Source organism: Phragmites australis, chromosome 6, assembly GCF_958298935.1.
Source record: "Phragmites australis chromosome 6, lpPhrAust1.1, whole genome shotgun sequence".
Classification (NCBI taxonomy): Eukaryota; Viridiplantae; Streptophyta; class Magnoliopsida; order Poales; family Poaceae; genus Phragmites; species Phragmites australis.
Genome location: NC_084926.1, coordinates 14,533,138 through 14,554,160, shown reverse-complemented (window position 1 = coordinate 14,554,160; position 21,023 = coordinate 14,533,138). Strand labels below are relative to the sequence as shown.

General features: G+C 42.9%; 1 protein-coding gene across 1 annotated transcript; it reads left to right on the top strand.

Moving 5' to 3' along the window:
* The first annotated feature begins 4,606 nt into the window (after nucleotides 1-4,606).
* Nucleotides 4,607-8,062, top strand: LOC133921837 (BTB/POZ and TAZ domain-containing protein 1-like). The gene is made up of 5 exons (XM_062366883.1): nucleotides 4,607-5,487; nucleotides 5,589-5,725; nucleotides 5,820-6,138; nucleotides 6,893-7,209; nucleotides 7,572-8,062. Exons 1-5 carry the CDS (start codon nucleotides 5,386-5,388, stop codon nucleotides 7,741-7,743), a joined length of 1,047 nt encoding a protein of 348 aa, XP_062222867.1. The 5' UTR covers nucleotides 4,607-5,385; the 3' UTR covers nucleotides 7,744-8,062.
* The last annotated feature ends 12,961 nt before the right edge of the window (nucleotides 8,063-21,023 follow it).

Here is a 21,023-nt window from a genome sequence, read left to right as displayed (position 1 = left end):
CTGTTGGACTAATGTTTTTGTTTCTTTTTGAAAAGTTGGTATGTGGTTTTTAGTTTTTGGTTGATGTCTTTTTGTCATTAGTTTTTAAAATAAAATTTTAATTTCTCAGCATATTAAAATTCAGAAAAACTCTTCTCAACTTGTTTTTAGCTTTTATTTTATTCTCTCAAAAACTAGCTTTTCAGTTTTTTAAAAACCAACTCAAAAACTAGCTTTTTAGCTTTTTAAAAACCAGCTCAACAGCCAGCTATTTGATTAGACTTCTAACATATGATAAATAGAAATCCAACTAAACACAATCTAAGTCTACGAGGGCCAGCTCGGATCAGATCCTATTTGCTTCGTTGGGACCCGTTACCGTTATAGCCGTTACTTCTTTTGAGAGTAAGAGGATGTTGGATTATAACCGTAATTTCTTGTTTTTTTTTATGGCAGGAGTTTTGGACAAATACTATTACATCATACTTTGGTTTTAGAAAATCTGAAGGTGTTTTGATGTAACAGATCTGGTAGTTTTGAAAATCGGTAAAAAGTGTGCTCCTTTTTTTACTTTTTGAAACTCAATCTATGTTTTTTTTCCTAAACGATGGCATTGAGTGACTCTGTTGTAGCTTCTGGATATCATGATTTTTACTATTTGCGTTTACTTGTTACCAGCTTTTTTTACTGTAGTAAATTTAACTTTGTATTTTTTCCATGAAAAATTTATAAATATGTAAAAGTATATAATACTAATAAAGTATATTTTATGATGAATCTAATAATATAAATTTTTTAGATATCTATAAATTTTTCATAGAAAAAATAAAATATTAAAATTGTTATAGTTAAAAACTAGTGACAAATAAAAAAAAATATAGTACAAACTACAACATATAAAAAGGCCTTGCTCTGTAACTATGCGCTGGATCTGGGCATATGGAAATCAGCGGGCCAAGCTGGGTTTGCAAAAAGAGCGTAAATAAAGAGCTCGGCTGGCCGAAAGGGCCGGTCCTCGTTTGGCCCAAAGACGGGAAACTAGGTGTTTGTTTTGTGTGTAAAAAACAGTTTGGGCCTAGAATCGAGCTAGCACTTTTGTGCAAAATTTTTGTTTCATTTTATTCAGTAAGACAAGTTATCTCACTAATTGCATCGTACTCAATCAATCACCCATTTTGTAATAAAAAAATAAAGCTGTTCATGCTTGATAGCGTAGAGCCATGGGTTTTAGAAAGCACGGTGTGTTCATATCACTAGTCCTATATGCAGTAGCTGATTAAGATCTGTTTGTTTCTCCTATTGGATTCTGGATCGTGGATTATAGAAATTTATTTTGAATGAATTGTAAATTATAACATAATTCAGATATATATTTGTAGAATACACTTTCAGAATCTAAATGTTTGTTTACAAAATCTACAATTCAAAGGAAAACAAATAGGATCTCAGCAGGGGGCTCAAGCCTCCCCTACCCGTCTGGCACTCTGTAGAGAGAATGAGGAAGAAGTAGAAGAGAGAGCGGAAGAAGAAGGTGGACTTGAGAAGTAAGGAGGAGATGAGCCCTCCTAGCACTCCATCCTGTGTCCTCCACTGCCCATGTGCGGATGCGCTGATGTTCTGGTTCCTCAACGTTTTTTCAGTCCTGTGAGAAGTTTCTGGTTCCTCAACCGTTTGTTCAGTTTTTCGAGAAGAAGCCTCACAGCAGGTCGACGCGGACGGTGACCACCAGATCGGTCTGATGTACGCCCGCGGTCCCGTCGCGTTGCTGACGCGGACGAATAGAGTCGTAGAGTGAGGCGAGGGCCACGCACTGTGCGTATCAGACCTCACGCCCCATCACACGGTACGCGCGCGCCACCGTGCCGTGCGTGCGCGGCCGATCGTGGCGAGAAGAGAAGCGACGTGCCCGCGACGGTCGCACGCGACCGATGAGCACGCGTCGGCGTGGCGCTTCGATCCAGCACCCAGCTGGAGTGACCACCGGCTCGCCGTACGCGTCGGAGGCCTAACGGTGGATGGCGAGTGATGGGCTCGACTGTACGTACTTGCTACTGCGTCGTGGCCAATACCTTGCATTTCGGCTGTTGGCCCACTGTGTTGTATACCACTATACGTGGATCAGCTTAGGGGGCAGATCCAGTACAAAATTTTAGGGGGTTAGCCGACCCACGCCGGGCGCGCTGCCGATTGCCTGCGTGGCTGCACGCGTGCGCACCCCACGCCACCCGCCGAGCGCAGCAACATCAGGCCGCCATGAACAGCCGGTAGCCCTCGAGGAAGTCCACTATCGAGATGCGCCTCACCATGAACGACTGTTACAGCCCGCGAGCCGCGCCTCTAGCCCCTCTGCAAAGCAATGCGCCAAACTTTGTGCGGCGTCCCCCTTGGCGAGGAGTGCTACTTGATCTGCATCAGCAACTCGTATCGTGTGCGCCACGACGGTCATCCGTCATCTTGTCGCAACAGTGTGTGCAAGTCCATCATCTTGTTGTTGTCACTCAGCCGCACCTTTCGGTTGGTCTCACTGCCCGTGGAGACGCTCAGGTGCTGCACCTGCATCCCCTTCATGCAAAAGTCCTGTTCGTGGAGCATCATTTCGTCGGACATCTCGCATGCGGCAGCTTCATCTATCTCTGGAAACATCAGCTTGGTGACCCTGCTCTCCTCCACTTCCAACTCTTCAGGGGTGCTGGGGGTTCTAGGTGCACCGACTACTTAGTAGAGGGGTTTCAGCCCCATTAAGATCCGCCGCTGATCAGCTCATAATCCTTTTGGTATGCCCTTATCCTGCATGCACTGCTTATTCTTCTTTCTCATCTTCTTCTTTGGTGGTCCATCACTTCTAGTCGAACCTGAGGGAGGCTAGCTACCCCATGTCCATGGGCTTTGGTGGTTGGCAAGCTGGTACCACCTCCCCAAAGAACACAAGGATCAATACTATCAAATTAGCCACGTTTTGCCCGTTCTGTCCCGCCCTGTCCTCTTCGATCCCTTTCCATGTCTCTGTATCCATGTGATCCTCGAGTCCTCGACTAATATCGTACGGACTAAATTAGCAATCAGTTCATAGCCCGTCCTGCCTATCGAATGCAAACCCAACCACCGACTCTCCATCATACCCGCTTGGCTCGCTGTAGCTGAGGCTCTTCTCTTTTCTTTTTTTTTAGAAAGAATCGTAGCAACAGTTCAAATTATGAGAGGCACGAGTGGCATCACCGCACAACGCACAAACATAATTACAGGTCGTGCGATCCATGAATCAACAGCGAGGAGGATTTTCGTTTGGAAAGCGAGAACTTCTCTTGATTTCATCTGAAAACCGAACTGTTTTCGCAAACATTACTTCTAAACATATCCAGGTGTTGTTTTTATTTTTTTTATGATTTACGAAGAGTGTTGTTTATAATTTGTAGAATAATTACACGTCTTGCACGTATGACTGGACGCATAGTCAGATACTTTATCTTGTGTAGTTAGCTTCTACAAAGAGGAGACGCTGAGAACCTGAGATAGATAAGAGGAATATAATGTAACTAAAATTCCTTGAAATGAAAAGAGACAGGATAGGAAATTTTGGATCACCAACAAGGGCGGTAATACAAGTTTCTGCTGACATTTTTAATCAAATGTAGAGGAAACAAATGCAACCCATTCCGGGCTTCCGGCATCCTTATCCCTCCCCATCTCTCTCTCACACGGGCCTTACTATGAAACACTCCATTGACCACACAGAAAAGCATTAGATTTGTCTCATAAAATAGTTTCATAATATATATAGTACAATTACTATAATATAATGATTAAATATGATATTCAAAGCTTTGCATCTAAGGCTGCAAAGAGAAAAGAGGGAAATCCCATTCGTCACTAAAATAAGTCACCAAATTCACTTCTCGCAGCTCCAATTGACCAATTGCACGCTTTGATAATTGTGGTATTCGTAAACCTTATATGCCGGTATAAATAAATGCAATTGTGTATTAAAATATAATTTTACGATCTAAATATGACACTTCCAATATTCATAGTCTACAGCTTTTACACGTACTAATTGTAAAAAATTCAAGTGTTTGACCTATGTTTCGTGACAAAGGAAGCAACATAATTTGTCATTCTCCATCACCAAGGAAAACTTGGTTTCCTTTCCAATTGATCTTTCCTTCACCTACCGATATCCAACAAAATGAAAACATCAAATACGTGGATCCAAGTCAGCCATCTCGTACCACGAAATCCAAGCTTTTTTCCTTAATAACGAAACTAAAAAGTTAACTTTGTTCACATTGCTTCCTGATCTGTTGCTGACGCAGCAACCCCAACCACCTCATTTGCCAATTCCAAATTCCAACCATGGTTAAACTATCACCAAATCCCAAACTAACCCGTCCGGTCATCCTTCATTAACAAATTTGATGTATTCTTATTATACATGACTTACATTTCTCGTGGACACGGTTTGGAGCCCGCTAATACTGTTTGTGTGTTGTGTAGCTTGAAAAGTTGGATAGACATCAAGCTGGGACAAAAAGTGTATGCGAGTTCAATGTGTCATCTTGGAAAGATTTTTCACGTACTCACGACCACGCACTGTATCTCTTAGAGTAAAGGGATCGGACCGACGGGGCTACTACTTTCATGTTCACACTCTTCATCGCTCCTTCCGATCTAGGGTTTCATGTTCTTCCACATTGCCTCTTCTTGTTCTCCCTCGCTTGCGATGTTTTTTTAGAAACCTCAATACAACACACGCACACACTCAAACTATTATACGAACGCACTCAAATAATGCCTGTTACTGCTCTTCGTTGTTTTCCTCGATTGAAGTAGCGAAGTTCTTAGTTGTGGGGATGTTTTTTATTGAATTTGGCTAGGAGCTCTAGCATTCACCGTAAGAAAAAGGAGGTAGCCGCCTGGGTTCATGCCATGGTGAGTGGGAGGTGCTCGACAGCAGCTCCGGCCAACTGACCAACGCTTAGCTCCTTGGAAGTAATGAAATTTTAGAACTGAAAGTCCCAAATAGGATCTCTTTACTTATTTATTTTTCACATTAAAAAGTTTGGGAATTTTCGAACTGGAGGGCCTGTGTCCGTTGGCAGTCGTCCGTGGAATGCCCCTTGGTCGCTTCAAAATCTTCCGGTCGCTTTCCGACTTGCGTGTAGCCTGTATATATGAAAGGTCGTCCAAGCTGTGCTTGAGCTCTCCCGTATTCCTTGGCCACATAGTCATAGAATCCCAATTCTTTCGTTCTTTCGCATTTCTATTCATTCTTTGTAGCACAGTTTTTGTCAGGAATCCTTCCAGGTCTTATAGATCACGGTGCTCTTGAATCTTGCTGTATCCTAAGATCAGTGGCACAGGGATCGTAGAGCAAGTTCTTGATATCCCAGGAGGAGCAAGATCCTGGAAATGTCATTCTGCGCGGATCTCGGCGCGCTCCGGCCGTCGCCGACCGACGTGCGGATCGTCACGTCCGACGGGATCAGCATCGCTGCGCATTCCTCCGTTCTTGTAAGCAAGGTTTCTTTGTTTGTTTTCGTGTGTGAATGGATGAGTTGCCCGTCGCTAATTGAATTTTGCGTTTGCTCTTGGAAATTCGATGGCGGATCAAGGCTGCGGCGTCGCCGGTGCTGGAGCGGATGATCGTGCGCGCGCGGCGAGGGTGGGACGCCGACTGCACCGTCCGCATCCTCGGCGCCCCCTCCGACGCCGTCGTCGCCTTCCTCCGCTTCCTCTACTCCCAGCCCAGGTAATAACAACAACCAGCAGCAGCACGTAAAGGCGCCGCCTTTCCCCTTCCTCGTTGCTGATCGAGGTGAGCGCGTCGCGCGCGAGTGATGCAGGGAGGCGGCGGAGGAGTGGGCGGAGGATGCGGTGGGCGCGCATGGGGCGGCGCTGCTGGCGCTGGCGCACGTGTACCGTGTGCCGTGGCTGAAGCGGCGCGCGGAGGCGGGCGTGGCGGCGCGGCTGACCGCGGAGCGCGCGGTGGACGCGCTGAAGCTGGCGGGCCTCTGCGACGCGCCGCGGCTGTACCAGGCGTGCGCGCGCCTCGCCGCCAAGGACCTGGACGCCGTGGAGCGGTCTGAGGGATGGCGGTTCGCGGGCCGCCACGACGCCGCGCTCCAGCTCGACCTGCTCCGGCTCCTCCACGACGCCGACCAGGTGCGCCTTGCCTCGTCTTGCATAGCTATTACGAGCAGGGATTTCAATTTCGTCTTATAATTTTTTTCATTCAACTGTGAAAAGAACGAAATTCATGAAATTTCATCGAAAGTTTGGTCATTTTCGTACTCTTCACTATGGGTCTTAAATATCAATGAAATAAAATTCTGAAATAAAATATTTCGTTTTCTTCTAAAATTTACGAAATTTCGACTAAATTTTAATCCTAATTACGAGTTCGTACGACATTGTTTTATTTTTTATAAAAAGGCAGTCTAATCATTGCATTGTGATGGCACTGGTCGCCGATGAATGCAAACAATTTCATGATACACAAGATGCATGCTTCTGTATAATATGTCACACATGACCTTCTATTGGAGATAGCCACTGCCCACCTAAATAAAATCTATAAAATTTGTATATCATCAGACATTGATATCTCATTATCTGCCAGGAAGAAAGATACTTATCAAAGGTGCACACACTGACGCACGCCACACGGCCACAGATCACTAGCTTATCATTTATCAATCTCCAAACATCTAGTCCTGAATTCGATTCAATTTGACACAAGAGTTTGGCCCCATTCTCTGGTACAGATGTGAGATGTACAGTACAAATGTATGCTACACTCCAAACAATCATCAAAATCCAAATCGACCACGAGTTCCACGATTCCACCGAAACTCCTCTCATTCCCTGACACGGATGCGTCAGTCTCAACCATTTTTTTTCCCCGATAACTTGACAGAGAAAGGAGAGGTGGGAGAGGGAGCGCGCGTCCCAGCACGTGTACCGGCAGCTCAGCGACGCCATGGCCTTCCTGGACCGCTTCTCCACTGGCGGATCGTCGTGCGTCGGCGAAGGACGAGAAGCAGAAGCTTCTTCATGTGACAGCGCAGCCAGCGTGCGCCGGGGGCTCGAGCAGCTCATGAGGCACTTCGCCGCGTGCGGCAGGACCAGGAAGGCCGCCTCCTGCCCGCGCTGCAGGCGCGCCGTCCAGCTCCTCCGGCTCCACGCCTCCGTCTGCGACAGCGCCGGCGAGCCTTGCAGAGTTCCCTTGTGCAGGTAACGCAGATGAACTGCCACAGAACAATGTCGTGCGAAAAGATAGTTCTTTTTGTGTGTCAACAAGCAAGACTTTAGTACGAGTAGCAATTGGGACGAACAGTTTTGTGGTCGCAACTCGCAAGTGCTTTGTCCCTACTAAAGGTGCAGTTTTCAGTCACGTTTGGTACAGTTGCACATGAATGGCATGAAAGAGAATGAGATCTGAAGCACCATCCGACTATTCCTGAAAGCATATTTCCCAGAAGATGCATCTGTCAGTAGATATTCACCATGATTGTATATATAGTTTGCGATATGTGTGCTTTTTTCAAGACCATTTGCTCGGAATCTTAAGTGAACCTTTTGTTTTCTCCCTCCAGCAACCTCAAGGCCAAGATGCAAGAAGAGGGAGTGGACAATACTTGGAAGCTTCTGGTGAAGAAGGTGATCAGGGCTAGGGTGATGTCTGCTTTGGCCAACAGAGAGGTGCCAGAGATTGTGAAGAAATCATGGGCAAAACACAGCAGCAGAAAAGTTGCAAGATTCGGATAGAAAAAACAAGTGATACAGGTACCGGAAAACATAGTATAATAGCTCTGTAGAAGGCCAACTCAACCTGTTTGTATGCCTTGGCTGTGTGAATTTGCACCCAGCAATTGTGTGTCCAAAGCCAGCATAATGCCTGCACATTATGTAGCAACGTCAAATAATAGTAGGATGGAGCCAAAGTTCCATTCATATTCATTCTGTCATTCATGCATTTCAATAGAAAATGAATTCATGGGTTGTATACTTAGGATATATTTGTTTTATCTTTTACAATGTAAAGTTAAAACAAACAGATAATTTTGTGTTATAGTTTTTTACAATCCGTTTATTGAATTGTGGGAATTCAAGAAACTAGTTTTTCTCAGTTTTTTCACATTTTACTGAATTATTCATCAAAGTTTTTTAAATTTATAATTTAGAAGCTTTTCACAATCTAACTTTTTACCATCTATAATCTATAAACTGCTTTTCAAATCTTCAACTAAAACAAATCTACGCTTGTAATGCGTTCATACGTGGCTTGCACTCCCACACTGCTCTTCTCAAGCCAACGCAAGCACAGTAGCTACCTTGTTTAACTTAGAAACATTGTGTACTACCGACTACCAGGGCCATGAAGTAAATTAAAGGCAGCATCTCTTTAGGGGTTAAATGACGGTTGGTGAGCAAAACCCGATCATGGCGGATGCAAATGTGGGTTCATAATGCTCTAGGTTCTTTCTACAGAGTAGTCTCTAGGGTAGGACATCAAATGATCAAATGCATGTTCATATGTTGGGTTCATGATGCATGTGAGTTTCCTCCTTCGTCTTATCATGATGCAGCAACATCCGTAAACACAACTAGTAGGTTCCTAAAAGCAACCTACGTAAAAGTAATATGTTCTGCTTTATCTAACACCCTGTCATTTCGATATTGTCAAATAGACCACTATATTGCTGCCACCTCAATCAAAATACTTTTCTTGTGATCTATCCCATACCCGATACCCCATGCCGATCGCCAAACATATGCGATATGCTATTACGTGGATATACTCCAGTAGGCAGTAGCTATCTACACTAATCGCCAAATCGATCTAACATAGGATACTTATCAGATGTGACATTTCCATATTAGTACACTTAAACAAGTAATTGTACTGAACTTACAACTTACAAGAGACGACAGACAGTGCAGCGAACCGCGCCGTACCCTACCATCCGTATGAGTATCGATCAAGTCTTGCAATTATGTTAATTGTAACGATCAGTGATGCTTAAGAAAGGATGGGTTAGGATTATTTAAAATTAAACTTAAATTTATAAGATAAATTTATCTTAATTTCTATTTGAATGTATTTAAGGTTTATCCAATGTTTCTGTCACACCCGGTTTTTCAAAAGATAACCAATTGCATTTCACATGTATGCAAGTATCAGTTTCATCATATATACAGTGATATAATAAATGATATATAGTTCTATATTGAACAAAACAACTTTATTAAAATAGATACCAGAGTTTTCAAGACAGCAGCGAAAGAACACAAGAGGACTCTTAAGGATCTTCTGGGCACACCACAGGTAATCGACTGGGGGCAACGTGACCCGGAACGCTCCATCTTCATATAGCTTTCAGCTTCCTTGATCTTGATGAGGTCTTCCCTAACTGAGCATCATTTATTATTGGAAATAGCAAGTGTGAATATATATCGTACTCCGCAAGTGTAGAAAAGTATGACATGAGGTTTAAGTTAAGAAAGGGTTAGACACCGGTTTACTGCACTAAGCAATCTTAACCTATAACTCCCAGAATCAGGCATCCTATTTACTAAGTGTAAAGACACAAATTAAATAAGAAGAACAGCTCATCGGATTCCATCCGACTACCAAACTCACCAGATATTCCATATCCGGCTACCATAACTCACCAGGTAATCCCATTACCTGGCTACCCGACCATCCATACCAGAACCCTGATCCCAACTAATCAAGAAGAAGTCCAAGTCGCTCTTGACCATGAGCACGGCTGATCAATCAGTTTTATACTCTACAGAGTTTGCCCATCTTTCTCCACGAGTCGTGATTTCATCACCCGCATTACCAGGTGACAGTCTCCATGTTGCCGTACCAGTCAAGCACCTACACACTTCCGAGGTGTGCGCCAGGAGATCACTACAAGACCTTTACAAAGCTCCCACCGACCTACAAGCACCCACTAAGGTTTCACCGCTAACAGGCAATTACATCACTGCAGAAGCCCCCTCTTGTGCCACTCAACCGTCCAATGATGCTCGCAGAACAGGAGGGGTGGCTAATTAATTGGCTAAGCCATACCCATATAGGCCCCATGGATGGTTACGGTTTAGCTTGGTTACATGCTCCAAGAACCAGTCCTTAGGATCCCACACAGAAACAACCACAAACCTGCTGTGCAACACCACCTCAACCAACCATCTAGTTAGGATCCCTATACCATGTTACTACAAGATTACCATACCCAATTCTTGTTGTATAAACATTAGTCAAGATTAATATTTACCCCAACCATGACAGCAACTAACATATCTATCATTCATTTCCCATGACTCATCAACGACGACAAGGATAATCATACAAAATCTAGTAAACTCTAATCATGGGATTTCAAATTAGACAAGCATGCAAGAAGGATAAACAACTAATATAAAAGTCCTAAAATAGGTGCAAGATGTTCAAGGACACTTGCCTGGCTGCTGCTCAGTGATATTCGTAAACTCGGTTCTGGCATATCTCGAAGTCTTGACTTTGTAGATCAACAATTTTTGAACTGTTGCTATTGGAGATCCTTGTATTACTTCGGAATGTAGTCGTCTACTCGCAGGAACAACCGACAAAAGAGAAAACACAAATAACTAAGAACAGTACATCAAACAGAGGCATCACATCATAAAAAAACTCTATGGTTGGATAGGATACTAGATTTAGGCAAATTCATAGAGTGTTGCTTGGATTTGAATGAAATTCGCTGAATAAGATTTGAATAGATGATTCTATTTGAATAATAAGGGCTGGAACATAATTAACTATATAAGGTAGGGGCTAATGTGTAAACATCATAAACAGGAAAGTAAAGATAGAAATAAAGGATCTTTGGAGGGGTTATTTGGGATTCTCACCAAGAGAGCGAGATCAGAGAGTAGAGTAGGGGAGTTTGGCATGGAGGAGTCGACCGACGGTGGGCTCTTGGTGTCATCGGTGAGGGAAAAGGCTCGGGGTTAACGGAGATGGTTCAGACGGGGTCACATCATAGCCATGAACTCATGAAGGGCTCAGTTTGACCTGAGGTATAGAAGGACACGCACACCGGCGAGCTGAAGGCGGCGAAGTGCACGATTAGATGGCGATAGCAACGGCGATCACTGATGTTGATATTGGGCAACAATGGTGTTTCGACAAATCAAGGAGGGCACGGGCGTAGAATGCGAGAAGACAAGCTCGGTTTTATAGTTGGTCTTGTCAGAGAAGTTCTGAGGTAGTGGCAAAAGAGAGACGAACGATACCAGGGTTGGAGGTGACCGTGCACAGACACAACGAAGAAGACGTGCATGTTCTCGGAGATTGGTTATGATATTCAATAAACGGTTTGAATAGAAATATTCATATTTTCTGGAACACGATTCTACAGTGATGGTTTGGATAGGGCTTCACCTGAGAAGGAGATCAATCGGTTGGAACTTTGGCAAGATTGCGCGACGACGTTGGAAGTTAGGATCGCGTTCTTGGTGGTGTCGCTGCAGATGCGAGGGAACCTTCATGTGGCCGCACAGAAGATGTGATGGGACACAATGTGACACAGTTGGTGTATCCAAACGGCTCCTAGATTGACAGGGAACGCGAATGCATTTTGGGTGCATGCACAGAACACTCACAGACATGGGGGCAACGGCGTAGTGACCACAAAATCGTTGGCGTCGGTGCTCTTCTAGCTGAACTACTTTTAGGGATTGTTGAGGATAACCAAGGACACGTCTCTATCAAAGGGATCGATGATTGGAGCTCCGGTTCGCCGGGAACGTGGCTGACATTCTAGGTACGCAGAACGTATACGGGACTAGGCAGCAGGGATTGCGACGTCGAGAACGGGGGCTCTGTTGCAGCTTTGGATAAACTGATTTTGGGTGGATGTAGAGGACTAGTAAGGGCATGTCTCGGCCAAAGGACTCGTGGATTGGAGTGATAGTTCACCTGGGAACGCGATTTGAACCCACGCTGCACGCGCAGAATTCCAGACTGGGCAGCGGGCACGGCGATCATGATCCCGGTGGCGTCGGGGCTCTAATGGACAAACGGTTTGGTGAGGGTGTGTGGGACATCCAGGGGTATGTGCTGGTTCAAGGGCGTGGCGATCCGACCTCTGATCGGCCAGGGAACGGAGATGACTTTTGGCTATTGCGCGGTTGTTTGCTACGGCGACGGCCGTGGCCGCGTAGCGAGGGATTTGGCTAGGCCAGGGGTTTGATTAAGGCTCACAAATGGCATCCATACAGAGGAAAAGAGGAAGGGAAGGGGCTGGTTCAGTCCTCACCTTGCTGCGACGATCGGTGATGAAGAATTCGTGGAGACGACGATGGCACCGGTGGCGGCGACACCGGCGGCACGATAGCGAACGACGGCGGTGGCGACGGAGATCCCGGCTACTTCTTTGTTTCTCTGGCCAAAAGGTTTTGAGAAATGGTGAGGAATGACCTGGGTCACATCTTGACAAAAGATGAAGTCATTTGGATGGACGGATCATCGGGAACGCGGATGCCAACCGGCGACGACATGGCTATCCGCAACGGCGAACGGTGCCTGGCAGGTTGGGGGCAGCGGCTAGGGTTTGGTTGACGTGGGAAAAGGGCAGGGGAGGGTGTGCTGGTCCCTTTTTATGGGGCTAGGGACATCGGGCTGGTGAGCCAAGGTGGGATACAAGCCGGCCATGGCCCAGGCCCAAGTTATGATCTGATTGCGCGACGCTAATTCGCAGGCCTGTGTTCCGAGGATAATATCTCTATCGTCCGGACTCCAAACTAGACGTTTCTAGACTCTAAATTGTAGTACTCGAAAAGATCTACAACTTTGGTATTCATTAGAACTTCTGAAACACCATCTTGATTTTCAAAAATGCACCATAAGATAAACTATTTGAACTCAGACTTATCTGCGCAGCACTGATTTCAGGGGCCATAGATCCTAGGTCCATTATCCAAAAGGGGACTTCCATAGGTTCAAATCGAAGCTCTCGACGATGCCTACAACTTCGGTATTGTCAAGATTTGCATTTGAGGCCGTATTGAACTCTGAACCCGCGTGATAAGATGAGACTGACAACGAGGAGTAACTGGTAGCCAGCTTCCATTGCCATTATGACCATTTAAGCGGCGGTTTCCACTATGAATTACTAGGAATTAAAAGAGGATAAATGGATGTCAATGCGTCTTGATTGAGCACTAACTCGAGCTTCGTTGGCCGGCCTTGGCTGCAAGGTGAAAGGATGACATCATTTGGAAGTGGTTGAAACGATCAGGTACATGCACATGCAAGAGAGCTGGTTTGGGCTGGCTTTAGCGCACATGTGTGCCGTCATGCTAGCAATCCAATGTGATGCTGATTTGGAGCTACATGCTAGAGAGAAAAATATTGAGGAAAAGCAGTGCACGCTGGGTTGGATCAAAATGATGCGAGATGAGATTGTCCACGGAGGATTTTTGGATAATGTGGGAAAAACGGAACAAGGATTTATCCAACCTTGAAATTCCTTAACCTATTCTAATATTTTATAAATACATTTTTCATCACACAAAACAAATTCTTTTTAAACTCTAAACAAAATTTTGGAAAAGCTTTCAAATTTCAGAAAAAATGTTATTTTATTGTTTTAAAATGCTGACAACCCAAAATAGGAATTTTAGGGTGTGACAATTTCTATTCAGCTGTAATAAAATTTTACATCCTAGAAACTAATCCTACAAACTACGTAGGGCAATTCTAAGAAAGTCAAATACAAAATAGTAAATGCAATAAATAAGTGTGGAATGTAAAGGGTAGAGAGAATGTAAACACTCGGTAAGACGACTTTTTCCCGTGGTATCGGTGGATTGTCGTCCAATCCTAATCCACGTTGGAACCTCTCACAGAGGCCAAGCTCATCGGTCAGATAAATTCGTGGATAGTTGTTAGAGCTTCCCACTCATAAATGGATCTGCTATTAGGCCTCTCCCGATGCTCACCATCATCTTCACCATGGTAGTGCTTCGCCATTTCGGCATGGGCCACTTCTCCCGCTCACAAAGCTTGTGGCCGCTCTATAACCTTCTTGGAGTATCTTGCAAGACATGAAAGCCATCAAGATATTTAGGTGCTGACAAGCACCAAGAGTAATAAATATGGATCACTCATTTGATCTAAATCTAAATTAATCACCTAGCTAAATGCACATTAGACATATAGTAGCACTAATCAAATCCTTAATCTTATACTAATTACCTTGACCTTTAATGTGCTCAACTTTGATGGCAATAACTCATCTCAAATGTATGTGTACGCTCCTAAGCTCTAGCTTCCTCAAATGGCCGAGTGTGGGTCTATTTATAGCTCCAACCCTCAAAACTAGCTATTGCCCCTTGGGCTCAGAAAAATATGAACACCAGATGATCTGGTGAGCACAACTCTTCCAAGCACTAGAACATCTGGTGAGTACAACAGAAAATAACCATTGAAACTCCAGGCCACATCATTAGATCATCCGATGATCTTCAATCTTCATCACCGGATGACATTCGGTGAGTGTATCTCGCCAACTTCAAGACGAACATCCTCTCTGCATAATTACTTCAGTGAATCTCCAGGTATATTTATCGGATCATTTGATGAGTGTATCTTCTTGCTTCTTCAATCTGCAACCTCTTCGTATAAATGCTTTGGTGCAATGCCCCGTTGAACATTGGATCATCTGGTGCATGTATTCTCTGTGACTTCTTCATTGTATTTCCTTCTGCAATGTTGCTCTAATGTAACCTTCTCGTGATCATTGGATAATCCAATGAATACTCCGTTCTTCACATCGGATTATCCGGTGTGTATATTTCGATAGAGACTTGTCCAATTCGACTCAAACTTTGTCCTGCCTTTGATGACTTCTTCTTCCAGGATGTCTTATGTCTTCTTTTGATCTATTACGACTAGCTACGCCTAGTGTGCATCATTATTAAGTAACTAATCTAAAGATACTAGATTAAGCTACTAAATTCAAACCTTTTTTTAGTACGGCTAAAGAAAAATAAATTTATCTACACAAATGCTACTTTCAACGTCATGATCATTTATTTAAGCAATATGTCCTTATATCTTCACGAAGCGTTTCTTTGACCTTGATATTGACTCTTTTGAGGTGTTTGTAACTCCAAGTTTATTACTAACATCAGACTAAATCTTACATAGTTACGAACTAAGATAGTCTGATTAACTATATTTATATTAATCACTAAAATATACTGACCACATGCTAGGATCAATGATCTTTCAGTTAACCCGTGGTCAAAGGCCTAATTACTGGCTTGCTTAACCCGTATTCTATCTACAACGAAGCCCTAGATGAACCATGTGATTTTCGCTACGATCAATGCCACTTTTTGGGTCCAATAAGAGCAGGACCTATGTGAACTAGGATAGAGCTACCCTGTGATTGCCCCTACAAAATTCTGCATCAAGATATTAGAGGAGTGATTGTCTATACTCTTCCAGATCAAAGCAATTGCTTCTTTGAAAATATATTCGAGAAAAATTGTTTCTTTGAAAGTAAATCTAGGCAACGGTTAAGTCTTAACATGACATTTCTGAATTCCTCGCATCCTGCAGACAGGGATTAAAATTTTGCTAAAATTTTATGAATTTTGAAGGAGAACAAAATATCTAATTTTGGATTTTCTTTCAGTTACATGAGAGACTAACAGAGCAGAGAAAAAAAATAACCAAAATTTTAGTAAAATTTATGAATTTCGGTCTTTTCACTGGTGAACGAAAACAATTATAAAACGAAATTGAAATCCCTGCTGCAGACAGCACTGGCTACGCCAGAAATGCAGGGCTGAAACCGACGAACTTGCGAATCGAGCGTGCATAACAATTGAAGTATCAGAAACATGTCAGTTCCTACCAATTCTCCTTCACAATGTGGTTTCATACCGATGAAAATTTCTACCAATGAATCATTAAACGATTCTGAACTTTGTTACTACGCTTCAGAGTTCAGAGAGAAACTCAACATAAGACGACCTCTTTCTTCAGGCTTGAGCTGTTATATATGGCACATCAGCTTCAGAATTAGAACTACAGCAACTTGATACTCCTTGTACAAGATTCAACAGAAATAAAGCATTTCTATTTCTAATAATCCTCTATAACTCCATGCCGCTAGTATATCCAAATACGGTCAGGGTGCAAAACTTGTGTGCATACGACTGCACACTAGAGATAAGAGTAGAGACAGATGATCGCTGGAGATCATCTAGACATGCATCTAGCACCATCAGATCAGCGCCGGTTGTTCCTCGGCGTGTGCCGCCGCGCGCGGGCGTAGTCCCTCGTCATGAACCACCTCATCCTCTTCCTCTCCTCAGCCCACTCCTCGGCGTGCTGATGCTGCTTCCTGTCACAACGGAGCCCGCTCGCTGCTGCTGCACCTTCTCCTTCCACGGAAGAAGAACATCTTCCAGTCTTCAGTAACAGAACAGCAACGGACGATGTAATGTAACCGGTAAATTAACAGCACGCGATGGCTACTTACCAGCGAGCACTTGCTGATGGAGAAGAGGTCTGAAGCTTAGGAGGAAGATGAGCGCGACCAAGCTCACAAGGCCCACGAACCTCATCTTGCTTTGCCTTCTCACAACTCACAAGACCAGAGCAAGAGTTGTGTGTGTGTATTTATAACGAGGGCCTCATGTCAGAGCATTCCAACGAGAGGTTGACAGTCAATGGGCAGGAGATAAATTTGTTTTGTTTTTTCGGTAGAGTTCTGAGCACAATACCTCTGTCCTTTCGCCTTTCTTGGCCTTGCCTTAAACTAGTCTTCCAAGACTACATGCCATACGAAGAATCTCTTGTTTCTGGAGCTCATCGATCATCGTTCAGCTAAACCCAAGTCTTTCTCGCGGTGCTATTTGCTGCCCTCTGCTTCTTGGGCTAAGAGCAGGTGCAGAACTACTTTAAGTCTCGGCAATGCCTTCTCTCTCCGAATTTAGCTTGGGTTTCCTCAAAGGCTCGCTTGCCGTTGCGCGCATCAAGATTAGTCAGAAGTTTTGGACGCCATCGGTTAGTGATTTTGCTAGATATCAACATCCTCGTGGACTACGGGCTAAGCTTATTTTTTGAGAACCTTTACGGTACATCATGATACTAAGATAGTAGAGAGTATCATTGTTGTGATCCAACCGTCCATTTTAGTAGGTATTATTGTAATTATCTTGATACCTTTAGGGGTAAATACGTCATTGACTGGCCGGACTTCGGACCTTCGCTACCTATCATCGACCGACCGACGAAGGGTGGAAACCCTAATAAATGAAATGAACAGAATAAGTGAAAGCTTATGCGAAGAATAAATTAATATTTTGACATTCCCTAATTAAACATATAATTTACAAGTTTATCATGATTTTTTTTCCAATCCTACCTTTATGATACCCATGATACTCTTTTATGATACCCATAATACTGATGGACGATAGAGTATCATTGGGCCAATCTAAACCACCGGATGAAGAAAATGGACGGTATACACTCATTTAGGTGTACTGTAAAAATCATCTATTTTTTTTTCACAAGTACTTGTTTTAATGGTCTTGCTATTTGTAGGTTGTTTTTTTTAAAAAAAATCTAAGTCACATTTGGTGGGTATTATGTTCCTATGGACATTCTGTGCCGTTTGAGTGACTTTTTGTGATTTTTTAAATAATATTATTTTATTAAAAATTTGTAAAAATAATAGCTAAATTTAAATAATAGTAAGAATAGGTAATTATCGGCACACGGAATACCGATAAGAGACCTGTCGGTATTTCACATGTCAACAAGCTACGTGACACTGGGTCCGGAGGCATGTCGGTATGCGAAATATGAACCAAAGGCCTGTCGGTATTCCGCATACCGACAGTCATTCGGGTAGACATCGACAAGGATGTCGCGATAGTGGATAACCAACAAGGTTGTCGGCAAATGGAATGCCGATAGGCCTGTCGACGCTCCATTTGTCGACAACCCGATAGTCATATTTTTTAATTGTTTTATTAATAAATAGAAGAATATAATGTATATTAAAATATTTTTATTAATAATTAAGAGAATATCATGTATTTAATGAGGCATTGTCAGAATTTAATGTGGATCTTACAAAAGAAGTTAAAAAGTTGTTAAAACGGTATCACTGAGTGGTTCATTTTTCGCTAATATTAATTCGATATAAATTTATTGATATTTCTTTATTTAGTTGACGTAAAATTGTGTGAGTAATTTTTTTTGAAGTAGTATTGGGAGGATACAAAATCTAATTTTTTTTAACAATAATATTGTGAAGTACAATTATCATACTACCCCACACGAATGTTACATATGCTAGTAAACATTATATGAGATATGTGTTTTATCGTTGCTGCGCCTCATTGCCTCAGTCTCATCATAGCCGTAGTTGATGTTCACGTTAGGGGGAAGTATGTAAATTATATGAAATTTGTAGCATGGTAGGATGTCATACACACTTATACCACAATAAAATCAAGCAACAGTGACGAGCGAGAATGGTTTAAGACTTGTTATTATATCGCAGTCGCTCCTAAATTTTTCTAACTACATCTACTTTTTAAATACTCCTAAATTTCTAACTATATAAAAAAAACCCTTACCGGCCACCTCTGCTCCCCGTTGCTCATCGCCTGAAGTCGCACAACGGCCGCTGTTACCCGCTTGTTGCCTCCGCCTGCCGCCACCCGACCACACGCTGCCCTGCGCCGCATGTCGCTCCGCGCCATACACCGCACCACACCACCTGCTCATCGGCCATTGCCCGCTCGTTGTCGTTGCCAGTTTGTTGCCACCCACGATGTGTACAGTCGTGCGTAGGAGAGGAATCGACAGTCGTGGATTATATAAAGGCCTATCAGCAAGCGAAATGCCGACAAACCTAACGTGACATATGTCGGCATTCTGCGTGCCGACAGGTCATGACGCGTCACATGCTGGCATGCGAAATACCGACAGGCCGGTACCCTGTACGAACATCCTACGTGGCATACCCATTTAGCTGGGTCCACAACCTATCGGCATTCTACGTGTTGACAGGCTCTTGGGCCCAGTGCCACGTAGGCTGTTGGCATACGGAATACCGAAATGTCCCTTTATCGGTATTCCGCGCGCCGACATTTACATATTTTTGTAATTTTTGAATTTAACTATTATTTTTATAATTTTCTAATAAAATAATATTATTAAAAATTCAATTTTTTGTTAAGAAGATATATTTTTTTTTCAAGAATATGTAGGAGAGCAAAAAAGTTTGATACAAGACCATATAAAACTCGAGGCTGAGGAATTCGCCCTCTAATTAGCTCGTAGAGTTTACATTAGATAACATGTAACAACCAACAGCGAGAGGAGATCATGTAGATCATGCACAAAATTGTGTTTCTGTTCAAGGAGATAACTGATTAGATATTACTTAATGTACAAAATTGTGACTTATACACATATATAATCTTTTTTCCCGGTAGCGTGTATATAACTTTTCTTGAGCCAACTTTAATCTAGAAATTAGAAGATAGACCGCCATTTTTCATAGTCCCTTTTGGTTCCACCCAGAAGTAGCAATGCTTTTCTAAAAATAAATAAGCTCGTGTGAAGCAGCTTGATACTCGAAGTGTATCGTAGTCGCAAGCTCTATCAACATGGGGATACTAGTCATAAAAATGGAATAAATCTTAGGATTAGTTTTCATGATACTTCAATTTTTTTTTTATCTGATGCAAAACTACACTTTGATGATTTTTCTACTATAGTCAATGCATCTATATGCCACTCATGTGAATTTTGCCAATTGTGGTGACTACAAATCTACAATAGACCTGTGCGACCTTATGTTTATGCGTGGGCAACAACAAAGGTTAGCCATTCAAGATCTCATTATAGCGTGTTTGATTTGAGGAATATGGTTACGATGGACTACTATTCCATCCTATCCGAACCTAGCTACAACGGTTTGGCTTCAGAATTGGTCTATTAGGGTGATTCCAACTGATCCATCATCCAGTGCTACAGTACAAATACAGTTTCGAGCAGAATCCTTTTCTAGCACCACAGTGATACGGGCTCAAGAGCTCAGGAAGAGCAAACTTGCTGATGGCAGAAACTCACTGTTCACTAAATATGTCTATGGGTCTTAGGAGAAGAATAAAATAATGAAAGATAGAAAATAAGTTAGTTATTAGAGATAAAAAATAAAAGGTATTATAATAATATTAGATGATACTATAATAATATTATAGGAGATGATATTTAAAGTATTTTCTAATATAGCTTTATCATTTCCGTCCTTATAGACAAATACTATATATAATCTAAGAATAAAACTATTCCACAATATTATAAGATAATCTTAAGGTGAACAAACACGTCGATAATGTGTTGCTTCGTCGAGCTAAACACCTAGTAGGTTTGCAAGTGAATTATGTTTTGCGGTAGTCGGTGGCTATCGACTATCGAAGTGTTGTTTAAAGGAGGGGGATTTGAACCGAATCCATCAAATTTGAATTGCACCCCGTCCTCTTAGCAGGCCTGAGCTTGGAACAGGCATTCAGCTACGATGCAGCTTGGAAATACATCTGGTTCACTCAATTTAAACTCCCATGAGAACCGAACGCCGGTTCGGTTAGCTTGGTGCGATGATGTTTACCCAGGCCGTGCCTCTCGCGAGTTTTTTTCCAAGTTGCGTCCAGGCTAAGCTCAGGTTCGACTAAGATACACATACATGTGTGCTTTCAATAATACTATATGTTTCTACGCATAAGAGGCATCAAGCCTTCCAATCCTTTCTTAACGTATGTATAGACATACTTGTGTATGTATAAGGTGAGTATAAAGTGCGTAGGTAGTATGTGTCCACCTGATATAAAAAAATATTCCCATCATGAGTCACTGACATTGGGCCCTTCTGTCAGCAGCAGACTTGGGGCACGTCAGCTCACCTGTCAACTTGAACTACTCATCACTCGAGGACTGGAGGAGGAGAGGCACG

What these genes read in the sequence shown, in the direction of transcription:
- LOC133921837 (XM_062366883.1), top strand. Translation starts at nt 5,386, where the DNA reads ATGTCATTCTGCGCGGATCTCGGCGCGCTCCGGCCGTCGCCGACCGAC. An exon ending in CTGCGCATTCCTCCGTTCTT is followed by an intron (nt 5,488 to 5,588) that starts GTAAGCAAGGTT and finishes TGGCGGATCAAG; the next exon opens with GCTGCGGCGTCGCCGGTGCT. An exon ending in TCCTCCACGACGCCGACCAG is followed by an intron (nt 6,139 to 6,892) that starts GTGCGCCTTGCC and finishes ATAACTTGACAG; the next exon opens with AGAAAGGAGAGGTGGGAGAG.